This window comes from Rhodnius prolixus, unplaced genomic scaffold, assembly GCF_049639745.1.
Source record: "Rhodnius prolixus isolate KJV_2025 unplaced genomic scaffold, Rpr scaffold_6, whole genome shotgun sequence".
Classification (NCBI taxonomy): domain Eukaryota; kingdom Metazoa; phylum Arthropoda; class Insecta; order Hemiptera; family Reduviidae; genus Rhodnius; species Rhodnius prolixus.
Genome location: NW_027411634.1, coordinates 21,884,356 through 21,904,254, shown reverse-complemented (window position 1 = coordinate 21,904,254; position 19,899 = coordinate 21,884,356). Strand labels below are relative to the sequence as shown.

Here is a 19,899-nt window from a genome sequence, read left to right as displayed (position 1 = left end):
ATCCGATTTTAACATTATTAATGTTAAATTCGCTGAATACAACCTAAAAGGACAAATTGGATACAAAGATTTCCTATTGAGCAACTTCTAGCTCAGAATGTTCTAAAATAGATCGAAAAATGTATTATAATTGTTCATCACCAAATAAGAAGCCATTAATAAATTAATTACGCTTTAATATGCAGTAATTAGAGTGGACAATTTGGTCAAATCTCTTCCCATGTTTCAGCTTTTGTTTTTATAAACAACGTAAATAAAGACTTGTCCATTTTGTTAATTAAAATAATAAAGAAGTAATATAAATTAAATTTAAGCTAAAAAGACTATATAAAAAAGGATCACTTACCTGAATATGAATATAAATAATATGAGCAATGAGAAGAAAACAGCGACATTGTCCATTGTTCTCAGCATTACAAACAATTGTCGCCTAAGATTTGGCATGAACCTCACCAGTTTTAATATTCTAAGTAGTCTAAAAGTCCTAAGCACGCTAAGTCCTGAACTTCCTTCCCTTGCACCCAGAAATGTTTGGCCTAATTCTACTACACTGTAAGAAAAAATAAAAACAAAAATTAGCAATAAGTTTTTTAAAATTATTTGTACCGTTCGGCAATAAATAAAATGTTTAAAATCAATGAAATTAGGAAATTGAAAACTCTGAACTTAAATATTCAATCAACAGTAATTTTTGGAGACGTGAAATCTGTGCTAAAATTTAAAAAAATGCGTAAAGACAATAAAGTTTTTTCCATTATGTATAAAATTTATAATTAAACGATATAAATAAGCATAAAAATAAGTATGTAAGCATAAAAATTGATGTTCATTTGTTTCCTTCTAACCATAATAATAATTGTTATTACTAGTAGAGGCCAAATTCTTCCTATAGAAATGTATGTTTTCATATAAGCAATAATATAATACAAACAAATGATAATAATTCGCTGACTGCAATTGTTCTTATCTAATTATCACTATTTCTTTAATGATTAGAATTTTATCAAAATACATAGAAAATTAAACATGGCATTTAAATGAAAGTCTAATTGCAGCAGTTTTAGAGTTGAGTTTACCTAAATTTGATTTCATTTTGGCAATGCCACACAGAACCCTCATAAAAGCAGTATTCGTATTTTTTGTGAATAAGGAAAAATATTTTACACTAAAGCGTTATGTTTATGCCATTAAACAATATAATACAAACGAAATAACAAAAGAGTAGATTTAAAATTATCACTGGCTGTTTATTTTGTTTTGCTGCAAGTTGGAATTTAACCGATGCCGATTAATTATCACTTAGGGACGGTGGCGTTGCCTATCCTAGGTAATAAGCAGTTACTCCAGAAATATGTGCCTCCACTTGTCCATAAGGACTATTATTGTTAACTACTTCCAGCACCCTGTGGATTTATTCATTCCATATGAACCAAGGTGATAAGTCGCTAGTTAGTTTGGAAAACTTACAGTTTATTCATGGCAGTCTCGTCACATACGACAAATGTAAATCAAAGTGCCCCTAGAAATAGATATTTATTCAAAAATCTAGAGCAATTAGATTTCAGAAGTGACGTCAATTAGAAGGGAGATGGTTGATCTCTTGTCAAAAGTAACAGTAACCTAAAATTATAACTATACAATTGTTTGTTTTTTAGTTACTTGATCTCTGTTTGATCTTTTCAAAGAGGTAACTTTGTTTTTAAAAACTGTCGAAATTGTCCCGGTTTGAGACAACAAAATATTATGGTAAATCAACTAAAAGATATATTTTAACTATTTAAAAAAGTAAAAAAAATATTTTTCTAAGCTCCTGCAGATTAAACTTGTACCTGCAGAAGGGTGTGTGTGGTTGTGTTATAAACTACAGTTTGCCAATGTTGTCAATCTCTGACAACAATCTGGCCAAACTTGAGAATTAGCCTGGCTGTGCATTTGTTTTCAACTGTGTGTTTGTTTGGATTCCAGATCTTTGCACTCCACTTTTGCTTACTTGAAGTCTTGAACGTTGAAGTAGACAATAACGTTACTGATAAATTATTTGGTTTCTGACAAATGAGAAAAATATCGAGAAAAGTTTCTTTTATAGTTATGATGTTTGAAAGTACAAAGAGCTTTTTTAAAAAAAAATATTTAGCAGAAAAACGTAGATTATAGCAGCTCGGAGTGTAAAACATGAAGAGAGAATGTTGGAAAAATGAGAGGTTTTATTATGATGTTTTGTGGAGTCAGCTTGAAGGGTCAGGCTCGTAAGAACAATGCTGTAACTTATAACAAATTATTGTTTTTAAAAGTCTCAGTTCCAAACAATTGTTTAATCTAAGTTCCATTAAAAAAAAAAATATATGAAAACTCTAATTTCTCTTTTTGGCTTTAAAAATTTAATAGTGGTAGTACGATGTTGGGAAGAAAGACTGGTTCAGTTTCATTTGACCTTGCTGATGACATTGCATTATAAACCTACATCTGGAAGACCATCAGGAGAATGGATATTTGACAATTTCTCATTAAATAGGTTAGAACTGAGTCAAATGATGTTTTTGGTTGGAGAAAAAGGTCATTCGAAAAATAAAAATTCGATGGTGTGCATTTTTTTAAAACTACAAAGTTGACATAAGTTCATTCGCAATGGGCTTTCCAATTTAAACCAGTCCATTGCACAATTTCTTGAGTTAAAATTTTTTTTATAACTTAATCGAGATTGAAATTGTTTTTCGATACCCAATGTATCATAGCTCATCAAATCACTGGTATCAGTGGACGATTCAGCAACACTAGCAACTAGCTAAAAACAGTCTTATAATTTTGCATAAAACTCAAGTCAATAATTGAGGAAAACAATATAAATCTATAGATAAAAGCAGAGAATAACATTGAAAAACAAGTATTTTACTAACATACCTTAGTACCACAATTACACCGTCGAAAACATTAAATCCATTGCTTATGTAACCAAATGGTCCTTCAGCGATGATCTTCATTAACATTTCCACGGCAAAAATTGTTGAAAAGACTATATTACTAGTTTCTACGATTGTTGTCAACTCATCTGGCTAGAAATGTGGTTAAAATCCCATTAAATTTATAACATTTACAGAGATTAAGAAAAAATAAGCGGGCCATGCTTTAGCAAAAAAATAAATAAATAAAATAGAATAAAATAATCTTTCCAAGCATCTTTCAGATGATTCAGAGGATTCAGAGCTGTATGCGTATTTTGATACAATCAACTACCAGGGCCAATGATATGCTAAAAGCAGATAAATTTCTTATATATCGTACAATATTTAGAAACATTAACAAATAAGAATCCATTTTAAATGAAGTAAATTATTTATTTAGAAAAACAAATATTTCCATTTGATGTTGGAACAAATTAAGATTTCAACCCCCACAATTTATCACTTCATATCTCCTTCATATATACAGCTAGAAAGCTGGAATTGTACACCTTCGTAGAGATAAACGAGGTCTATAGTTATACATCTTTTCGCAGAGATTACACTAATAGGACAGGAGATACAGCAATTCAAAATATGGAGGAAATGTAAAACTCCCAAAATTTAACACTTTATATCACCTACATAAATACAGCTGGAAAGCTGCAATTCTGCACAGTTGTAGAGGTTATCGTCTGCTATAATTGTACATATTTACTCAGAGATTACACTAATAGGCCAGGAGATACAGCAATTAAAAATATGGAGGAAATGTAAAACTCCCAAACTTCATCACGTTATATCTCCTTCATAAATACAGCTAGAAAGCTGGAATTGTACACCTTTGTAGAGGTAAACGAGGTCTATAAGTACACATCTTTTCGCAGAGATTACACTAATAGGACTGGAGATACAGCAATTCAAAATATGGAAGAAATGTAAAACTCCCAAACTTTAACACTTTATATCACCTACATAAATACAGCTGGAAAGCTGCAATTCTGCACAGTTGTAGAGGTTATCGACTGCTATAATTGTACATATTTACTCAGAGATTACACTAATAGGCCAGGAGATACAGCAATTAAAAATATGGAGGAAATGTAAAACTCCCAAACTTCATCACGTTATATCTCCTTCATAAATACAGCTAGAAAGCTGGAATTGTACACCTTTGTAGAGGTAAACGAGGTCTATAGTTATACATCTTTTCGCAGAGATTACACTAATAGGACAGGAGATACAGCAATTCAAAATATGGAGGAAATGTAAAACTCCCAAAATTTAACACTTTATATCACCTACATAAATACAGCTGGAAAGCTGCAATTCTGCACAGTTGTAGAGGTTATCGTCTGCTATAATTGTACATATTTACTCAGAGATTACACTAATAGGCCAGGAGATACAGCAATTAAAAATATGGAGGAAATGTAAAACTCCCAAACTTCATCACGTTATATCTCCTTCATAAATACAGCTAGAAAGCTGGAATTGTACACCTTTGTAGAGGTAAACGAGGTCTATAAGTACACATCTTTTCGCAGAGATTACACTAATAGGACTGGAGATACAGCAATTCAAAATATGGAAGAAATGTAAAACTCCCAAACTTTAACACTTTATATCACCTACATAAATACAGCTGGAAAGCTGCAATTCTGCACAGTTGTAGAGGTTATCGACTGCTATAATTGTACATATTTACTCAGAGATTACGCTAATAGGCCAGGAGATACAGCAATTAAAAATATGGAGGAAATGTAAAACTCCCAAACTTCATCACGTTATATCTCCTTCATAAATACAGCTAGAAAGCTGGAATTGTACACCTTTGTAGAGGTAAACGAGGTCTATAAGTACACATCTTTTCGCAGAGATTACACTAATAGGACTGGAGATACAGCAATTCAAAATATGGAGGAAATGTAAAACTCCCAAACTTTAACACTTTATATCACCTACATAAATACAGCTGGAAAGCTGCAATTCTGCACAGTTGTAGAGGTTATCGACTGCTATAATTGTACATATTTACTCAGAGATTACACTAATAGGCCAGGAGATACAGCAATTAAAAATATGGAGGAAATGTAAAACTCCCAAACTTCATCACGTTATATCTCCTTCATAAATACAGCTAGAAAGCTGGAATTGTACACCTTTGTAGAGGTAAACGAGGTCTATAAGTACACATCTTTTCGCAGAGATTACACTAATAGGACTGGAGATACAGCAATTCAAAATATGGAGGAAATGTAAAACTCCCAAACTTTAACACTTTATATCACCTACATAAATACAGCTGGAAAGCTGCAATTCTGCACAGTTGTAGAGGTTATCGACTGCTATAATTGTACATATTTACTCAGAGATTACACTAATAGGCCAGGAGATACAGCATTTAAAAATATGGAGGAAATGTAAAACTCCCAAACTTCATCACGTTATATCTCCTTCATAAATACAGCTAGAAAGCTGGAATTGTACACCTTTGTAGAGGTAAACGAGGTCTATAAGTACACATCTTTTCGCAGAGATTACACTAATAGGACTGGAGATACAGCAATTCAAAATATGGAGGAAATGTAAAACCCCCACAATTTATCTCCTTATATCTCCTTCCTAAATACAGCTAGAAAGCTGGAATTGTACACCTTTGTAGAGGTAAACGAGGTCTATAAGTACACATCTTTTCGCAGAGATTACCCTAATAGGACTGGAGATAGAGCAATTCAAAATATGGAAGAAATGTAAAACCACCACAATTTATCACCTTATATCTCCTTCCTAAATACAGCTAGAAAGCTGGAATTGTACACCTTTGTAGAGATAAACGAGGTCTATAAGTACACATCTTTTCGCAGAGATTACCCTAATAGGACTGGAGATACAGCAATTAAAAATATGGAGGAAATGTAAAACCACCACAATTTATCACCTCATATCTCCTTCCTAAATACAGCTAGAAAGCTGGAATTGTACACCTTTGTAGAGATAAACGAGGTCTATAAGTACACATCTTTTCGCAGAGATTACCCTAATAGGACTGGAGATACAGCAATTCAAAATATGGAGGAAATGTAAAACTCCCAAACTTCATCACGTTATATGTCCTTCATAAATACAGCTAGAAAGCTGGAATTGTACACCTTTGTAGAGATAAACGAGGTCTATAGTTATACATCTTTTCGCAGGGATTACACTAATAGGACTGGAGATACAGCAATTCAAAATATGGAGGAAATGTAAAACCCCCACAATTTATCACCTTATATCTCCTTCCTAAATACAGCTAGAAAGCTGGAATTGTACACCTTTGTAGAGATAAACGAGGTCTATAAGTACACATCTTTTCGCAGAGATTACCCTAATAGGACTGGAGATAGAGCAATTCAAAATATGGAGGAAATGTAAAACCCCCACAATTTATCACCTTATATCTCCTTCCTAAATACAGCTAGAAAGCTGGAATTGTACACCTTTGTAGAGGTAAACGAGGTCTATAAGTACACATCTTTTCGCAGAAACTACACTAATAGGACAGGGGATAGAGCAATTCGAAATATGGAGGAAATGTAAAACCCCCACAATTTATCACCTTATATCTCCTTCCTAAATACAGCTGGAAAGCTGCAATTCTGCACAGTTGTAGAGGTTATCGACTGCTATAATTGTACATATTTACTCAGAGATTACACTAATAGGCCAGGAGATACAGCAATTAAAAATATGGAGGAAATGTAAAACTCCCAAACTTCATCACGTTATATCTCCTTCATAAATACAGCTAGAAAGCTGGAATTGTACACCTTTGTAGAGGTAAACGAGGTCTATAAGTACACATCTTTTCGCAGAGATTACACTAATAGGACTGGAGATACAGTAATTCAAAATATGGAGGAAATGTAAAACTCCCAAACTTTAACACTTTATATCACCTACATAAATACAGCTAGAAAGCTGGAATTGTACACCTTTGTAGAGGTAAACGAGGTCTATAAGTACACATCTTTTCGCAGAAACTACACTAATAGGACAGGGGATAGAGCAATTCGAAATATGGAGGAAATGTAAAACTCCCAAACTTCATCACGTTATATCTCCTTCATAAATACAGCTAGAAAGCTGGAATTGTACACCTTTGTAGAGGTAAACGAGGTCTATAAGTACACATCTTTTCGCAGAGATTACACTAATAGGACTGGAGATACAGCAATTCAAAATATGGAGGAAATGTAAAACCCCCACAATTTATCTCCTTATATCTCCTTCCTAAATACAGCTAGAAAGCTGGAATTGTACACCTTTGTAGAGGTAAACGAGGTCTATAAGTACACATCTTTTCGCAGAGATTACCCTAATAGGACTGGAGATAGAGCAATTCAAAATATGGAAGAAATGTAAAACCACCACAATTTATCACCTTATATCTCCTTCCTAAATACAGCTAGAAAGCTGGAATTGTACACCTTTGTAGAGATAAACGAGGTCTATAAGTACACATCTTTTCGCAGAGATTACCCTAATAGGACTGGAGATACAGCAATTAAAAATATGGAGGAAATGTAAAACCACCACAATTTATCACCTTATATCTCCTTCCTAAATACAGCTAGAAAGCTGGAATTGTACACCTTTGTAGAGATAAACGAGGTCTATAAGTACACATCTTTTCGCAGAGATTACCCTAATAGGACTGGAGATACAGCAATTCAAAATATGGAGGAAATGTAAAACTCCCAAACTTCATCACGTTATATGTCCTTCATAAATACAGCTAGAAACCTGGAATTGTACACCTTTGTAGAGATAAACGAGGTCTATAGTTATACATCTTTTCGCAGGGATTACACTAATAGGACTGGAGATACAGCAATTCAAAATATGGAGGAAATGTAAAACCCCCACAATTTATCACCTTATATCTCCTTCCTAAATACAGCTAGAAAGCTGGAATTGTACACCTTTGTAGAGATAAACGAGGTCTATAAGTACACATCTTTTCGCAGAGATTACCCTAATAGGACTGGAGATAGAGCAATTCAAAATATGGAGGAAATGTAAAACCCCCACAATTTATCACCTTATATCTCCTTCCTAAATACAGCTAGAAAGCTGGAATTGTACACCTTTGTAGAGGTAAACGAGGTCTATAAGTACACATCTTTTCGCAGAAACTACACTAATAGGACAGGGGATAGAGCAATTCGAAATATGGAGGAAATGTAAAACCCCCACAATTTATCACCTTATATCTCCTTCCTAAATACAGCTGGAAAGCTGCAATTCTGCACAGTTGTAGAGGTTATCGACTGCTATAATTGTACATATTTACTCAGAGATTACACTAATAGGCCAGGAGATACAGCAATTAAAAATATGGAGGAAATGTAAAACTCCCAAACTTCATCACGTTATATCTCCTTCATAAATACAGCTAGAAAGCTGGAATTGTACACCTTTGTAGAGGTAAACGAGGTCTATAAGTACACATCTTTTCGCAGAGATTACACTAATAGGACTGGAGATACAGTAATTCAAAATATGGAGGAAATGTAAAACTCCCAAACTTTAACACTTTATATCACCTACATAAATACAGCTAGAAAGCTGGAATTGTACACCTTGTAGAGGTAAACGAGGTCTATAAGTACACATCTTTTCGCAGAAACTACACTAATATGACAGGGGATAGAGCAATTCGAAATATGGAGGAAATGTAAAACTCCCAAACTTCATCACGTTATATCTCCTTCATAAATACAGCTAGAAAGCTGGAATTGTACACCTTTGTAGAGGTAAACGAGGTCTATAAGTACACATCTTTTCGCAGAGATTACACTAATAGGACTGGAGATACAGCAATTCAAAATATGGAGGAAATGTAAAACCCCCACAATTTATCTCCTTATATCTCCTTCCTAAATACAGCTAGAAAGCTGGAATTGTACACCTTTGTAGAGGTAAACGAGGTCTATAAGTACACATCTTTTCGCAGAGATTACCCTAATAGGACTGGAGATAGAGCAATTCAAAATATGGAAGAAATGTAAAACCACCACAATTTATCACCTTATATCTCCTTCCTAAATACAGCTAGAAAGCTGGAATTGTACACCTTTGTAGAGATAAACGAGGTCTATAAGTACACATCTTTTCGCAGAGATTACCCTAATAGGACTGGAGATACAGCAATTAAAAATATGGAGGAAATGTAAAACCACCACAATTTATCACCTTATATCTCCTTCCTAAATACAGCTAGAAAGCTGGAATTGTACACCTTTGTAGAGATAAACGAGGTCTATAAGTACACATCTTTTCGCAGAGATTACCCTAATAGGACTGGAGATACAGCAATTCAAAATATGGAGGAAATGTAAAACTCCCAAACTTCATCACGTTATATGTCCTTCATAAATACAGCTAGAAAGCTGGAATTGTACACCTTTGTAGAGATAAACGAGGTCTATAGTTATACACCTTTTCGCAGGGATTACACTAATAGGACTGGAGATACAGCAATTCAAAATATGGAGGAAATGTAAAACCCCCACAATTTATCACCTTATATCTCCTTCCTAAATACAGCTAGAAAGCTGGAATTGTACACCTTTGTAGAGATAAACGAGGTCTATAAGTACACATCTTTTCGCAGAGATTACCCTAATAGGACTGGAGATAGAGCAATTCAAAATATGGAGGAAATGTAAAACCCCCACAATTTATCACCTTATATCTCCTTCCTAAATACAGCTAGAAAGCTGGAATTGTACACCTTTGTAGAGGTAAACGAGGTCTATAAGTACACATCTTTTCGCAGAAACTACACTAATAGGACAGGGGATAGAGCAATTCGAAATATGGAGGAAATGTAAAACCCCCACAATTTATCACCTTATATCTCCTTCCTAAATACAGCTAGAAAGCTGGAATTGTACACCTTTGTAGAGAAAAACGAGGTCTATAGTTATACATCTTTTCGCAGAGATTACACTAATAGGACAGGAGATACAGAAATTCAAAATATGGAGGAAATGTAAAACTCCCAAAGTTTATCACCTTATATCTCCTTCATAAATACAGCTAGAAAGCTGGAATTGTACACCTTTGTAGAGATAAACGAGGTCTATTGGTGTACATCTTTTCGCAGGGATTACACTAATAGGACAGGAGATACAGCAATTCAAAATATTGAGGAAATGTAAAACCACCACAATTTATCACCTTATATCTCCTTCCTAAATACAGCTAGAAAGCTGGAATTGTACACCTTTGTAGAGGTAAACGAGGTCTATACGTACACATCTTTTCGCAGAGATTACCCTAATAGGACTGGAGATAGAGCAATTAAAAATCTGGAGGAAATGTAAAACCACCACAATTTATCACCTTATATCTCCTTCCTAAATACAGCTAGAAAGCTGGAATTGTACACCTTTGTAGAGATAAACGAGGTCTATAAGTACACATCTTTTCGCAGAGATTACCCTAATAGGACTGGAGATACAGCAATTCAAAATATGGAGGAAATGTAAAACTCCCAAACTTCATCACGTTATATGTCCTTCATAAATACAGCTAGAAAGCTGGAATTGTACACCTTTGTAGAGATAAACGAGTTCTATAGTTATACATCTTTTCGCAGGGATTACACTAATAGGACAGGAGATACAGAAATTCAAAATATGGAGGAAATGTAAAACCCCCACAATTTATCACCTTATATCTCCTTCATAAATACAGCTAGAAAGTTGATGTTTTAATTTTAAAGGTAAATGAGTATTATAATTGTCCATATTTTCGATAACATTACACCATTAAGACAAGAGAAACAGCAATTCGAAATATCTTATCCATATTCCTGAATTCTCACTTTAGAATATAAATTTAACAAAATTTATTAATGTGATGTAGTCAATGTTTTAATTGTGTTTTACACCTCAGTGGTAAATGTAACTGATCCTTCCCAATGAAAGTTATGAAGAGTGAGATTTGACTTGAACTCAGAGATTCTGGTTTTCCCAAGGGTTTTACACGTTTCATACCCATGACAAGTACTATGAATACCTCTTGCAAATGCAAATTCCATTTATGGTACTTTACGCGTTGAAGAGAAATTCATTACCATAAACATTCAACAATGACCATAATATTGACTTTAATATTTCACGTTTTGTCAAACTGATTATTGAAATTAATGAGATGATTTACTTGATCTGTATAATTTATTGTTAGCTGGATTTATTGTAATACTTCTGTAATACATTAGAAAAGAGGTTCAATTGGTTTTGTTTTTCGCAATCTCAGAGCTCAACACATTGGTCCTATACATCTTAAAAATCATACGTTAAACAGCCAAACTGAAATTATTTTATTAAATGAAAGTGAAAATATAATACAAATGAGAACAATTTTTTAGAAACGGAACTATATTTTTTTGGCAATTTTGCTGTTACACTTTTATCATTAATCTGTACAGGGCAGGGGTCGGCAACCTATTTTAAGTAGAGAGCCATTTCTCCTTAAATAATTTTAATAAATCTTACCAAGAGCCACAAGGATGATAGAGTAAACAAACTCTGTAGATCATTTGTATTCACAGATTATTATTTTATAATATTCAATAACATTTAAACGTTTTATATATTTATTTCCACATATTGCAAAGTAAATAAACAAATATTCTTATATATTATATATAGTCTTATATATTACGTACTGTATTATAATATAATTCTATTCAATTTCAAACCTATCACATTTAAAATTCTTTTTGAAAAAATATCTTTACTTTAATAAATGAAATTTTCATTTGTTTCAACAAAATTGAAATATACAATTTATTTTGGACAGGCTGAAGAGCCATAAAATTTGGATAAAAGAGCCGCGGGTTGCCGACCCCTGTACTATAGGGCCATCGCTCTTCATATTTATATTATGATAAATTGTATGGTATTCACATTATTGTTGACAAAAAAACTAGAAAAGGCATTGACATTAGATATTTTTGAGATTAATTAAGACTAGTAATCTAAAGATTATACTCTTTTGCTCAGAAATGAACTCGCTATTTTTGCAGCAATGTTGGATATGTGTAACTGAATGTACTGATTTGATATATGATAAATTTAAAGCTGCTATAACTGAAATCATCAGCATTACGCTCGGTCTTAATTCAGGCCAATGCCCTTCTTTCTAAAACTCTGCACGATCATTTACCCATCCAATGGAAAGATTGAGCATGCAGGCAGACTACTATAAAGGAAGCTATCTTTCTTAGTCCTCACAATCCTAACTTGAAGCTAAGACATTTATATATTTAAGTAATGAAAATATTGATTACTTGATTATGATGCTCTATGCCCATGCTAAGTGTGTTGATTAAGATTGCCAATAGAATACCCTGTTGAAAATATTTATGCTCTACAACGGCTTTTATAGCTCTTCTCATGCCAGAGAGAAAACAATGTTTGAAACATAAGCATCCTTTTCTCAGACATCCAGGTTCTTTCTTGTTTCCATTTATTTCCTGTAGAACAATTTATGACGAATTACTGACATTATTGCGATAATATCTTCAACGTTTAATACAAAATTAAAAAATTTATAATCAAAACTTTGACGTGTTTGTGGAATGCATAATAAATCTATTTTATCAACAATGTTACCAACTGTTGAATAGAAATTGATTTTTCAACTAATATAATGGAATTCTTACCGGATTTGGCCTGAGCGCAAGTTCAGTGTCTGCCCAAGTGAAATGAGGTTGTAATACTCCTTTACTAAGTGATGTAAATAGTGAATCCAAAGCCAATTGACCAGTTGGTAAAGCTGCACTTAATGCTCCACTTAGTGCTAATAATTCTTGACAGGTCATTTCGGTACCAGTTCCAGACTGCAAGAAAAATCAGAGATTTAGAAGTAGAAAAAAAATAAAGAATTTGGTCTTAGAAATAACAGTTAAAGACTCTAGGAATTCAGAAAAGATCATGAAACTATTTTTTTTTGTACTCATAAATATTAATTATTTCAATCTACTCTCAAATTTTAAATTTACTTATTCCTTCAAAAATAGCTGAAGTGAATGCAACAAACTTGGTACGCCCTTTGTCGGGTTTCCATCTCTAGCCTTTTTTTACATAACCTTACAGCTGATCATTTTTAGTCCATTAAGAAAAGATTTTAAAGTAAAGCTAAATAACATCTCTGGCTAATGTGTCGCGCATCTAAAATGTATGTCTGAAATTCATTTAATAAACTGGGTATATTTATAAAAAATGTGCATGTTTTTTTTAAGGAGTATGTAAATTAAATTCATTGCAGACAAGATTGATCTCCTCTATCAACTACAGCATAGTTTGGAAAAGGTTCAACGATTCGTCGTGAATCTCAAACAATGGGCAGAGAGAGGCAAAAATCCTAAGAATAAACCGGGTGCCAAATAAGAGATTACAGTTTCAGAGGTCGGACTAATTATACTTCTTACAACAAGAATATTAAGGAGGCAAGACCAAAGATGTTGCTAGCAAGCAACGTAGGTGACCAAGTACGTGGGTGATTCAAATATGAACCGAACTTTTGTTTTAGAACATTTATTGGTACAGTAAATAAAATTTTGAATACACCTTATTTTTCTAAATAATCTCCTCTTTTATTTACATATTTTTCCCACCGAATCGGACGTTTTTTAATTCCGTCACCAAAGATTGAATCTGGTCGGGTCAGTAGCCAATTACGAAAAAACGTTTCAACACCATCGTCGTCGTCGTCGTCGTCAAAGTGATGACCTCCCAGGGGTGTAATGATGCAGCCACGTCTCATCACAGGTGACAATGTGCCTCAAGAAAGCATCCCCCTCTGTTCGATATCGTGTCAAAAGTCTTTCAAAGACGGGGAAGACGGTTTGCTTTCTGCTCTTCTTCAAGAGGCGAGGAACCCACCACCTTGCCGACACTTTTCGGGTTACCCAAATCATCTGAAATGATTGATTAGGCACTCCCATACAATGTTCCGACGTGTGCAGCAATTTCCCATATTGTAAGGCCGGCGGTCTCCTTCAATCATCTCACGGATCGCAAGAATATTCGCGTCACTGGTGCTTGTCCGAAGTCTGCGTGGATGGGTGTCATTTTGCACTGACTCTCGGCCATCGGAAAAGTTTTTGTGCCAGTCTTAGACTTGGGTCCTTGAAAACGTGTTTTCAGCGAACTGTGCAGTTAGTCGACGCAAAATTTGGGCAGGATTTACGCCTTCCTGGGACAAAAATTTAATAATAATGCGTTGCTCAACAGACATGTGTACCTCTTATTCAGACATGGCGCTACTAACCAAACTGCTCTGGCGAGCCGGACCGAGTTACTCCGCTCCTCTTTACATCCCCGCCCAACATATATTATGACGTATCGTTGCTCACTTCACCTAAGGAGCGTCAATCAGAAAAGTCCGGTTAATATTTGATTCACCCACTTACAGTAAATTGTGATCTATTTAAAAAAAAAAACTGTGGAGAATGTACATAAGGAAAATATAGACGCAAGAGTGCGAACTATTTTGGCTTTATATTCCCAAAAATTTTAAATTAATTCGTAAATAATAACAAAAACTGCTTCTCTTACCTGATTAGGTGGCCTAAGTGAGCCATCTCCAGCTTGCGACATTTTTTCCATAACTGGAGGTTGTGGTTCTGCTGTCCCATGTAAAAGAACCACTTCACTGAACATTACACTACTTCGTCTTCTTTGTGGACTATCTCCAGATGTAAGAAGGTTTCCCTGAAAACATTGATATGTAAAAAAAAAAAAAACTTACAATGTACAAAAATCCCCAGCTGTCATGTAGGGGGCGAGTGTTGGTCTAGTGGTTAAGAACGTGATTTTGTAATTGGAAGATCCCCAGTTCGAATCCCGCGCATAACTACTTTTTATTTGTTAGGAAAAAATTGTTTACAGTAAAGCATGCGCTTCCACGATACCTAATTGGTAGTTGGACGTTAAGGCGCGCTTGAAAAAATCTTCAAAACTTAAAGAATTAGTAAGAAAAATCTTCTTACTTCTGTAGGTGCCTCCCAATTTCCCGCACAATTTCCACCATTAAAGGAAGGTACTCTTAGAAGACCATGGTTATCACGATTAGGACTTTGCCCTTCATCTGCATTATCTCCGTCTTCTGCTCCATCTTCTCGACCTTTTCCTCCTAAAATAGAAACAATATATGTGTACCTACATAAGAGATAAAATTATATAGTTATCTTATGTGGTAAACTTTCAGTTTTAGCGTGCCTAATGTCAACAACTTTTATCTATGTGGTTAATATTTAACTAGATAGTTAACTAATTGTTAACTAGGTCCGGTTGTATCAAGAGTATAATTTTATATATAAGTGTTGTCTGAATTCGTGAGACGTCCATTAAATGATGATGTTTCTTGCTTAAATAACATGTCAGCTTCTCCAAAATGTTTCAATTTTGAATGACTTGACTTGATTGCTATGCGACAACTGTTTCCCGTGACTTTATTAGTTCAAAATTATTGACTAAAAAGAAGTGTGTATCTTAAATTCAGTGCACTGTTTGTTTACATAAGAACTTATGTCTATTCTGTCCAGCAACATTTTGTAGATCTAAATATTATTTATATTCTGTTTTTACAATGTTTATGGAAAAGTTTTGAAGATATCGTAACTGTTATGTTTATTTCGTTAGATTCTGTTTTTTCCCCTATTAAATCTATTTAATGCTCATGTCCTAAACAAAGTAAGGGTATTTTCGACGCTGTAGGATTCATTTCATCGCGTAAATTACCAACCGGTGACTGTGTTATTGAGTATAATGAATATATATAGTGAATATTGAGTATATAAATGAGTATAATGTCTAAATAAGTAGTGTTCACGAAGCTTAGTTTTTGCTACTAATGTCTGAGTACTGTAAAACCAATACACTTGTTGTTATTGAGAGTAGTTGTGTATTATCAGAGTTGCAAATCATTTACTGTGCAAACAGTTTCTCTTGATTGGTCGGAATGCATTGTGCGTTGCACGGAACAATAAGTTTTGGTCAGTATCTTTTTTTTTACCAGCCATTTTCTTAAAAATCGCCAGACAACTGCACCCCTAATCAATAACCTGCAGTTTCTATTTAATTCATTATTTCTTGAAAAATAAAAACGCAAGTCACCTCGTCGGTAATATTCAAAAAAGTATTTGTGTATAAAATATTATTGAGAACAGCAAATAGGAAACTTCAATTTGATAGTGAAGGATAAATAAAATAAAGAAAACTATTCTTAAAAAGACAGCGTAATATTAACATAGTAACAACGAGGTCCTAGATTACCAGCATAGGCTACCAAAAGTTAGTGATTTATTAGTGTAATGGGACTCGTAGGAATTGTGTCCTAAGTGAAAAGAGAGATAAGTATCTCCGCAATTAGCGAACTGAGTGAAAATAAAGAAGTTCATAGTGTAATTAATAACTGAATAAGTACAAAAAATCGAAATATTATGAGCACAAATTAATAGGTCATTAAATTTCATTTATTTATAGTATTGAATTCACTTAATAAACTTTAGATTAATAATATATATATTTTACCTTAATGTAATTCTCGGATAAAGTGATTTTATAATTTAATTAAACTTCCTATATTTTCATTAAACTCTGATACAAAATAATCATCAAAATTGTATCTAACATAATTTAATTTAAAACATATTAGATAAGGAAATAATTCCAAAACAAAGTAACCTTCAATTTTAAACATAATTTTATAGAAGCAGAATAGAGATTAGTAAATTTACAACACTAAGTAGCAGAACAAAAATCCTTCCAGAGTTGGAATTTTAACTTTGCCATTAACTAGAACATTATTAAGAACTCATGTAAATTCGTTCATATCCACAAATAAAGCAGGTCTTCGCCAAAGATAAGTTTAAAATTAAGTTAAAAGTGACCTAAACAATTGTAGCGACTACTGCGAATTATTTGATATAACCTTGAAAATTTCAAATTAAAAGTTAATAATTTATGTGAAAGATGAAATAGAATACGAGGGTAAGTCAATAATTATCCGCAATGTAGTTTTAAATTTCATTGTAATTTATTTTAATACAAATAGAAAACATTATTTTTCAACATAATCCCCTTGCTTTTCAATGCACTTGGTCCATCGTTGCACAAGCTTTCTGAAGCCGCCATAAAAGAAGGTTTTTGGTTGAGCTAGCCAGGAATGTACCGCTTCTTTTACTGCTTCATCCGAGGTAAATCTACGGCCCCTTAATGCCTCTTTGAGTGGACCAAACAAGTGGAAGTTCGATGGATCAAGGTCAGGACTATAAGGAGGGATGATCCAGGACTTCAATATTGAGTTTCTGAAGCGTTTCAGCAGTGTGGGCAGCAGTATGTGGACGGGCATTGTCGTGCAACAACACAACACCTTTTGACAGCGTTTGCTTCGAATTGCAGGCTTTAACTTGTCAGTAGGCATCTCATTGTAATGCGCACTGTTTATTGTTATGCCCCTTTCCTGATAATGTTCCAGTACTACGCCTTGTAAGTCCCAAAAAAACTGTAAGCATCAGTTTTCCTGCGGATGGTTGGCTTTTGAACTTTTTCTTGCAGGGCTCTCCGGTGGATCCATGTTTCGATTTTGTTTAAGAAGATGTCAAGTTCATTACCATAGCGATCCAAATGTTTCTGGCAGATGTCCAAGCGCTGTTGTTTATGCAACTGTGTGAGTTGTTTTGGGACCCATCTTGCACAGACTTTATAAAACCCAAGTCTATTATGGATGATTTTGTAGGCAGAACTATGACTAATTTGCAGACAATAAGCCACTTTATCAATAGTTACCCGTCTGTCCATCACAATCATTTCATGTGCACGTTCAATGTTCTCATCATTTGTGGCGGTAAATGGTCGTCCGGCTCCTTCGTCATGCGTAATACTCGTACGACCATTTTTGAATTTTTTCAATCCATTCGTAGACACACCGTTGAGGCAACACACTGTTCCCGTACTGTACCGAAAGTCTTCGATGAATTTCGGCCCCTGGTACACCTTCCGACCACAAAAAACGGATCACTGAACGCTGCTCTTCTTTGGTGCAAACAGAAAGCGGAACGGCCATGGTTAAGGGCACGACAGTCACAATAGAACTAACCTAGTAGCGTCTAACCTGTGCAGGCATAACAACAACGAAACCACGCATGCGCCATCTATGCTTCACGACAGTACTACCAACATAACGAAAAATATAACCAGTTGACTTACCCTCGTACTTCGCAGGTAAATTACGAGCACACCACCGTAGTTTTTTCTTTTTTTTTTAAATGTTCTAATTGATTTCATTTGAAAATAATCTACATTGTTTCTATCTTCAGTATTAGGCAACTAATTAGCATAAATATGTAACTGCTCCATTAAGTTTTCACGGTTAGTGTAAATTCCACGTTATACAAAAAAACCAAGGGAGTGGTAGGCATAATCAGAAAAAAACAGAAGGATTTAAAATACTTGCTACTTTTGAATGTCGGTTGTCCTGTTTGATTTGTACTACCAGCAGTGAAGCTGAAAATATTTGTAAACATAGAAATATGGCGGGGTTCAGTGCAATGGCAGATTGGACAGTACAAGCCAACAGCTGGACATAATCCCCAACGGCCTGCCCATATATCAGAAGGAAAGAAACCACTCGACATCATCTGATATTATTCTACTAATTCTACTGGCTCATTCTGTCGTCGTTCTTCACAACCGTCTTTATCTGTTCAGCCTGACCAATTTCAAGTTGGTTTAGTTTCCAATTGTTAATTTAGTGTAAATCTCTCGTAAATTTTAATTAATGCTAGACATTAAAACTATTCTTAGTGCTTCTATCGTTATTTTCAATAGCTTATTAATATAATTATCAGTTCAGTACTTAATTGACAGCTACTTAGTGGGGTTATTAGATATATACAATTAATATCTGCAGTCACCCTAATACACATTCATTTAATATTGTAATGAAAGGGATGTAATGTAAACCTAGAGTCTAATTGACTGAACTTTACTTTCAATTTCTATAACTAATCTTAAATGGACAAAAATCTGTCATTAACTTACAGATCTGTTAAGGTTTCACTACCTAACCTTTTATCTACCATTGAAAAGTGTGTGGAAGCAGCATGCAAGGCTCAAAATATATTTTTTCTGCAACCATTAGGGTTATTAACTAAAAAAAAAAACTAAACAGGAATCACTAAAATCCATTTTAAATTTCTATAAGGTAACACTATAACCTTTTTAACTGTTATAATTAAAAATATCTGATTATTTATTAAAGTATTATTTTTATTTCTATATTTCTTTCAATTTTTATTTTATTTTTTTAATATTCGTTTTTTAATTATTTAGTTACGTTAAATAAGCTTATTAAAGTTTTACAGAAAATATTTAATAACAAAACTTCTTATATCAAGAAAGCACAATAAAGTTTTTTCACTCACTAGTGAGGAAAGTGACACTAATGGGAATTTTTACCCACTAGTGAGGTAAAGTTGGGCATTACGCAGCTGATTTTAATTGAGTAATGAGAACATTCCTACATGCTTGCAGAAAAATACTTTCCTTGTTTCCTCACTAGTGAGTGAAAAAACTTTATTGTGCTTCCTTGATATAAGAAGTTTTGTTATTAAATATTTTCTGTAAAACTTTAATAAGCTTATTTAAATTTATTTTATTTAAATAATTAAAAACGAATATTAAAAAATAAAATAAAAATTGAAAGGAATATAGAAATAAAAATAATACTTTAATAAATAATTAGATATTTTTAATTATAACAGTTAAAAAGGTTATAGTGTTACCTTATAGAAATTTAAAATGGATTCTAGTGATTCCTGTTTAGTTTATTTTTTTAGATAATAACCCTAATGGTTGCAGAAAAAATATAATATTTAACTCGAGTGTAAAGTATG

At 33.6% G+C, this 19,899-nt stretch overlaps 1 protein-coding gene across 7 annotated transcripts in view; it reads right to left on the bottom strand.

Annotated features, from left to right (window-relative positions):
• Ca-alpha1T (Ca[2+]-channel protein alpha[[1]] subunit T) overlaps nt 1-19,899 on the bottom strand; it is a 673,619-nt gene that overhangs the window by 49,485 nt on the left and 604,235 nt on the right. For all 7 annotated transcript variants that reach the window (XM_074140614.1, XM_074140612.1, XM_074140616.1 and 4 more), the window contains 6 exons: nt 14,992-15,134; nt 14,558-14,713; nt 12,661-12,837; nt 12,286-12,471; nt 2,899-3,050; nt 347-550 (listed from right to left, as the gene is read on the bottom strand). In XM_074140614.1, coding sequence (XP_073996715.1) covers nt 347-550; nt 2,899-3,050; nt 12,286-12,471; nt 12,661-12,837; nt 14,558-14,713; nt 14,992-15,134 — 1,018 coding nt within the window. The remainder of the gene's footprint in view (nt 1-346; nt 551-2,898; nt 3,051-12,285; nt 12,472-12,660; nt 12,838-14,557; nt 14,714-14,991; nt 15,135-19,899) is intronic.